This window comes from Morus notabilis, unplaced genomic scaffold (assembly GCF_000414095.1).
Source record: "Morus notabilis unplaced genomic scaffold, ASM41409v2 Scaffold1526, whole genome shotgun sequence".
NCBI lineage: Eukaryota > Viridiplantae > Streptophyta > Magnoliopsida > Rosales > Moraceae > Morus > Morus notabilis.
In genome coordinates this window covers 1-6,634 of record NW_010363878.1, presented here as the reverse complement: position 1 = coordinate 6,634, position 6,634 = coordinate 1, and the positions used below count along the sequence as shown (strand labels likewise).

The 6,634-nt window shown below is 34.1% G+C and overlaps 1 protein-coding gene across 4 annotated transcripts; it reads left to right on the top strand.

Moving 5' to 3' along the window:
* The first annotated feature begins 3,735 nt into the window (after positions 1-3,735).
* LOC21390849 lies at positions 3,736-6,270 on the top strand. 4 transcript variants are annotated; one of them, XM_024170108.1, is made up of 4 exons: positions 3,736-3,764; positions 3,916-4,116; positions 4,616-4,713; positions 5,223-6,270. In XM_024170108.1, the coding sequence occupies exons 2-4, from the start codon at positions 3,970-3,972 to the stop codon at positions 5,857-5,859; spliced, it is 882 nt and encodes a 293-aa protein (XP_024025876.1). In that variant the 5' UTR covers positions 3,736-3,764; positions 3,916-3,969; the 3' UTR covers positions 5,860-6,270. The 4 variants fall into 4 exon arrangements, with proteins under 4 accessions (XP_024025876.1, XP_010103382.1, XP_024025875.1 ...); XM_010105080.2 differs by lacking the exon at positions 3,736-3,764 and having other exon boundaries at positions 3,802-4,116; positions 5,289-6,270; XM_024170107.1 differs by lacking the exon at positions 3,736-3,764 and having other exon boundaries at positions 3,802-4,116.
* The last annotated feature ends 364 nt before the right edge of the window (positions 6,271-6,634 follow it).

Here is a 6,634-nt window from a genome sequence, read left to right as displayed (position 1 = left end):
GGAAACTTAATCGTTGTATTATGATTGCATTTTCCTTTTAAAGGTAATTGATTATCATCATCTTCGATTTTTTTTTTTTTTCATTTTGTTCTTTGAAGAAATGACGCGCCTAGCAATGGAATTGTGGGAATGATTTTCTTGAATGAAAATAATATATTCTACTGAATTTTGAAGGGTAAAAAATGCTTAAATATACCCTTATAAACGCCAAGTAATATGCCTTTGTAATAATTTGTTACGAGGATAGGTTGTGTTGTGCCACTTTCCAGAAAGCTCTGTTTTAACAAGACGACGCAATGCCAGGCGTTTGTTTTTGCGTTTTCGCATGTTAACGAGTGATCCTTTGCTGGGATTTTTGTTTGCCCTTCCCCACTATTGGAGGACCACAGCATACTGTTTGTCTTCTCCCGATCCTTATTCTCCGTGACATGAAGATTATGTTGTAATAGTATTTTGTGACATCAAGACTTTGACGTAATTGTACTTGTATTGGCTGATCCACCAAGCATTATTATTTCTTTTATATATGTGATGAATATTGCACGCTATTTTCACTAATGACAATAGTATCCATCCTTCTTGCTTCGAATAAGCTTGACCCACATGAGATGTCATGTTGTAGTTAGGCGAGCTGTTAAGTGGTGTTAATTTTCCGTGTCATGGTGGTATTATGGCGGGGTTAGGCCCACGTGGTCTATTTATGTCCCTTATTGTGTAAGATCGGAGTTCTGACCCGCTTTTGGGAACTTTGGTTAGTAATCTTTTTGGTGTTTTTTCATCACCAACTTGCTTATATTGATTGCGTGGCCATCATTTGGCCCCTTTGGGACCATTATTGCCAGGCCCCCCTCCTTTACCCTAGCTGGTGTTTTTTAGCAGTCCTTTGATTACTTCTTTTCAGCGTACGACTAACAAAAATCAACACTTTTTACTCTTTGGTCTCAGCTTTTACATTAATCTTTATGGAGTTCTTTCGCATTAGATCTGTATAAAAAAAAAATGTTTTTTTGTGTGTATTTTCTTAATTTGATCTAATTTTAATTAAATTAAATAATATATTTTTTAATTTGATGTGTTTTGATCCGATGGAAGAAAGATTTTACCGATGAGGAGACCCTACTAAAGAAGGTCTTTAATCTTTATCATCTCTAATCTTAAGGAGAGACATAATGGAGTTTGGTTTTGTTTCTGTAGATCCATGAGCCTAATCAGTATCAAGATAATATATTAGTCTGATCTCTAATTATAGAGACTTGGAGCCACAAAGGCAAGAATGGGTCTGTTTCTTGGGACACTTTGGTCTCCAAGCGAAAAGGATATTTCACTGCTTCTGAGAGAGTTACGAGAGAGGAAATATCAAATAATGCAAGGCAGATGTGGCCTACTGGTAGACTTCTATATGTGGAATTCAGGATAATCCTCTCAAACATTGAAATAGTGAGGAAACATTGGCGTGCAATTGCTAAAAAAATCCGTGTGTTGCTTGTGTGTGATATTTATATTTGTGGATTGCCGTTAAGTTGGTTGATGCTCCTCAATTGGGGCCAAGAAGATCCGTCGGGAGATTCGGGAATTGCTATTTAAGTACACCTTTTACAACAAAATCTTTTGGGGAGATCATGAAGAAGTGGCTTCCTTTCCTAAAGCTTTTTTTATCACACAATAAGATTTTGATATCATCGCCTGTTTTGTCTCATAAATCAGCAATTAAAGGAGAGAAAAAGAACTATTTTTTTTTTGAAAAAAAAAAGAAAAAGAAATTCAGTTATCACTGAAAAAAGGAAAAAAAAAAAAAAAGGATGGGATTAACATATAAAAGTATACTGCGTAAGACCATATTAAAATCAGTGATCATAGAATTCACAAATAAATTTGTAATTAAACAAAAATGTGTGGAGATGCAGATATGTGGTAATATGTGATAGAAAATTTCTCTGACAGATACGGAAGAAATGAACTACTAAGGGTCTAAACAAAAAATGATTTGTCCACTTCTTATCCGTTAAGGGAGAATGTTCTAAAAATGCTTTCATTTCATTGCTTTTTGCCCATCTCACATAACGTTGCCAATGACATAGAGTAATCTACTTGTTATCTTTTTGGCCTTTTGCCAAGTTCATCACGAGCACAGTTGGTTCGATTAGCGTTTTGTCTTTGCCTTACTGCTTGTTTCCTCGTTAGAATAACGGGGAAAAACACCTGTCCGTTTATTAAACAAATCAATCAAGAAAAATATCTTCAACTACTGATCATAATTCAACTCAATTATGGGAAAACAATCTACATTAGAGGAACAAGAAATATAAAAGAAGAAAATAAAGGTCGATTTTCAATATTTAGTGCACAAATCTTTATTTTTATCATTTATTTTTAATTAATACCTTTTTTATTAATGTAGTTATTTGATTAAGAACATCTCTAATACAATAAAATATAATTCTATGTGTTAATTGTAAATTTAGTATTTGAGTGTAAAAAAATACTCTAATGTAAAGCTATTTATTGTGTCAAATTTATCATATGTTATACTTTGTGACAAATTTCTCACCAAGTATAACATATGAAAAATTTAGCATTTAATTTATATTAGTTAAAATGTTTAATTTATCACGTAATCATTGCAACTTTTATATTTTTTAATTATTTTAAAAATAAAAGTTTACTTTTACAACTTTCAAAGCTTAATAATTATAGGGAAAAGTATATTTAACATTTCAAATAACATTATACATTGGAGCAAAAATAAAAATAACATATCATATCATACTTTTTGATGGTAAATATATAACATTAGCATTTATATTGGAGATGGTATAAGAGGATATTAATCGATAGTAGGGGTAATTTAGGCTTAGTTTGGTATTATTTTTTGCTCTTAAAATCAGCTTATCCTTGTAGCAAAAGCTGATTTTAATGTTTGGTAAATCTCCTCAAAAGTACTTTTTAAAGAATTTTTAAATAATCTACAACTAAAATCAGAAGCAGCCCAAATGTAACTTTAGCTTTTTGATTGTGCGGTAATCAACATAGTACAATTAATGAAAACTTTTATAATACCCATAATACCCCTAGTGCATGAATTTTTTATTTTTACCCTTTATTTTTAACTAATACCCTTTTGACTAATATAGTTATTTGATTAAGAGCATCTCTAATACAATAGTAAAATTCATGTGCGAATTGCAAATTTAGTATTTGAGTGTAAAAAAACACTCTAATGTAATACTAAATTTCTCATATGCTATATTTTGTGATAAATTTCTCACCAAGTATAACATATAAAAAATTTGGGAATTGTTTCTATTGGTTAAAATGTTTAATTTATCATGTAATTATTGCAAATTTTATATTTTCTATTTATTTTAAAAATAAAAGTTTACTTTTACAACTTTCAAAGCTTAATAATTATAGGAAAAAATAAATTTAACATTTTAAATAACATTATACATTAGAACAAAAATAAAAATAACATACCATATCATAATTTTTAATAATAAATATATAATTGATATTAATATTTATATTAAAAATAGTTAAAAAGGATTTTAATCGAGAGTAGGGATAATTTTAGACTTATACACTACGGTATTTATCTCCTTTTCCCTTAAAAAAGGGGTGGGGGGAAGGTCCTAGTTTCTTTTGGGCCTCAACTCAATAATGCGATTAGCCCATAGCACGGTATTGTGTACATAATCTGGCCCAGGGTGTTGATCGTTGTTAACCCAATCGTACTGGCCGAAATGACGAAAATACCCAAAATTCAGGTCTGGATCTCATCGTCGTTGCCGTACGCCAGCGAAAAAAACCATCCATCTTTTTGTCTGAATCCATTTCTCTCAAGATAATCAATCCAAGTTCCCAAAAACACAAACATTCATTTTTGTTTGTTTATTTTTTATTTTTTTTAACTTGCAGACATCGTTTTAATCGAAAATAATGATATTGAGGTTTGGATAATCGAGGGATTTGATGGGTCCGGAGTCGAACTCGGCAACAGCATCGTCATCGTCGTCTTCGGCGAGTACGACGTCGTCCCCGGGAGGAAAGCGAAGCAGAGATCCCGAGGATGAGGTTTACCTCGACAATTTGCACTCTCACAAGCGTTACCTAAGCGAGGTGAGTTTTTGCCCTTTCTTTGTCTTCTTCTTGTTTTTCTTTTAATTTATTTATACAGGTTCAATTTTAGTTCTTCTTTTCTTTTCTTACCATTTCACAAGTTTTTTTCTTTTTCTTTTTGTTTAATCATCAAAGAAACGACAAAAAAAAAAAAAAAAAAACTCACTCTGTTATTAGCTATTCTCATTTTTGATAAATAGGTTCTTAGATAATGATTTATTTTAATTTTAAACTGATGGGTTCCATCTTGTGGGGTCAAGATTAGAAACTCTCTCTGCATTAACACCCAAATATATATAAAGAAAAAATCTTTTAAACTCTAAATGGGTAAGTTTGACTTATTATCCAAATATTATATCCTTTTGCGGTTAGGGACAAGTTGGTTTTTTGATATCATTTAATTCATGTGTCAAAGTTCAAATTTTGTTTTGTTATTGCTTGTTTGTTTTGTATGAAGTCGTCCTTCTTTGAAGTTGTCAAAACTTGTTTGGTAGTGCAGATAATGGCGTCAAGTTTGAATGGTTTGACAGTTGGAGACCCACTGCCTGAGAATCTAATGGAATCTCCAGCCAGATCGGAAGGCATGTTGTATTTAAGGTTAATTCTTGTTTAGAACTCTTACTCAATCATTTTGCTTATACTATTATTACGTCTATTTAAGGTGATTTCTTCTTTTGTTAGTCCATGATCAAGCTCTTTGTTGATTACTTGATTTTAATTGTTGGCCTTATTTCTCTGAATGTGTGGCAAGCGAGAGACGTTAAGTGGTTGTTAAGTCTCAATGATCGGTGAACACAAGGGTGTAATTGAAAATTGCCTCTGAAATAGTTCTAGCTTCTTCCTATGTAGTTCTTCTTCTTCTTCTTCTGAGCATTGAGTGAATGCTAAAACAGAATGAAAAGTAGCTATTTAGATTAGGCCACTCCTATAATTTTGATAAAGGCGTCATTTCTTCCATATTTGTGCTGATTTTGATCCGCATTTGAATAGGAGAAAAGAGACTTTTTTTAATGAAAAGTAGCTATTTAGATTAGGCCACTCCTATAATTTTGATAAAGGTGTCATTTCTTCCATATTTGTGCTGATTTTGATCCGCATTTGAATAGGAGAAAAGAGATTTTTTCCCCCTCTATTATGCACGTTCTTCTCATGTTTCCCAAGCTGGCTTGCAGGGATGAAATCTCCTTGCAATATTCACCAATGTCAGAAGACTCGGATGATTCTCGATTTTGTGATGCCCCGATAAATACAAGCTCCTCCCAAATCCAACCAGATAGTGGCCCCTCTAGTCCTGTCTCTCCGTACAGATGCCAAAAACCGCTTAGTGTGTTATATTCTGCTCCTTCAACCAGTTCGCATCCTCCAAATGGCTGCGCTCTTGCGACCATAACCTGCTCACAGCCCCGACAACGAAGTTCAGATTCGGAGGGGCGGTTCCCGTCATCTCCTAGCGATATTTGTCACTCAGCCGATTTGAGGAGGGCTGCGCTCCTGCGGTCTGTACAGATGAGAGCGCAGCCTCTTGGTCCGTCATCTTTTGAATTGTCATTTAGTTCAGGGCAGGAGCCTGTACATAATATGGAAGCCGAAGAGCGACCATGCTCCTATATGAAGTCTTTAGTTGATGAGAGGGATTATCAAATCGAGTGTTCTTCAATGAGTATCTCCGATCCTGAATGTAGCCGTGACAAGTCATGTAGGGTGTTGAATATGGATGTGAAAGAGGACAATTCTGCTGATTAGCTGCTTGAGCTCAAACGGGCTAAACTTTGCTCTAACATAGTTGGATTCGTTGTTTGGTATGGATCTTGGCAATCATTGGTTTGAACTGATTGTTCGGAGGTCAACATTATGTATTTTACTTTGTCTACCTAATCAAAGTGTAACATGAGCTCTTTTAATCCCTTTGTTGAACAAAAGGAGGCGGCTCTGGCTCACAGGTTACGCTGCTGACACGTTTCTATCCGGCAAAGAGAGACCTACTTCTGCTGTTTGTTTTGAAGGCGTCTCATTTCAGTTTTTTCTTGATCTAACTCGTGTCCATAGCTCTTTTTTGTACATTCTTTTCTACTGGTTGTTTGTGTGTATCCTTGTGTGAAGATTGAGTCTCTCAAATCACAAATATGACTTGTTTTGATTGACTATTTGACGACAGATTCTTGCATTCCCTTATTTTATTATCTGCCTCTATCACATTTCTAGGGATTAAGAGACCACAGATTTCCAATCAAATGGCTCGGTAGGGTGGGCAATTACACATTACGTGAATTCTAAGAGGCCAAAGAACAAACCACAGTTGACATATCCAGTGCTTGAAAGACATGCGTTATGTAGCTCAAGTGTATTTGTAATCCCTATTGTAAGCCAACAATGGGCGTTGTTGGCCGGAAAAAGTTAGGCAGAAATTGCCCTTTTATCCGACCAATAAAGCAAGTGTTTTTGAACCATTGGATTAAATTTTGAACGGTTAAATTCTTAGGTGTCCACATTAAAATAATACACCGTAGAAGACAAGTGC

Excerpts from the sequence above, each read along its gene's own strand:
- LOC21390849 (XM_024170108.1), top strand. The coding sequence starts at position 3,970 with ATGGGTCCGGAGTCGAACTCGGCAACAGCATCGTCATCGTCGTCTTCG. Across the intron at positions 4,117-4,615 it reads ACAAGCGTTACCTAAGCGAG|ATAATGGCGTCAAGTTTGAA; the intron begins GTGAGTTTTTGC and ends TTGGTAGTGCAG. Across the intron at positions 4,714-5,222 it reads GAAGGCATGTTGTATTTAAG|GAGAAAAGAGATTTTTTCCC; the intron begins GTTAATTCTTGT and ends GCATTTGAATAG.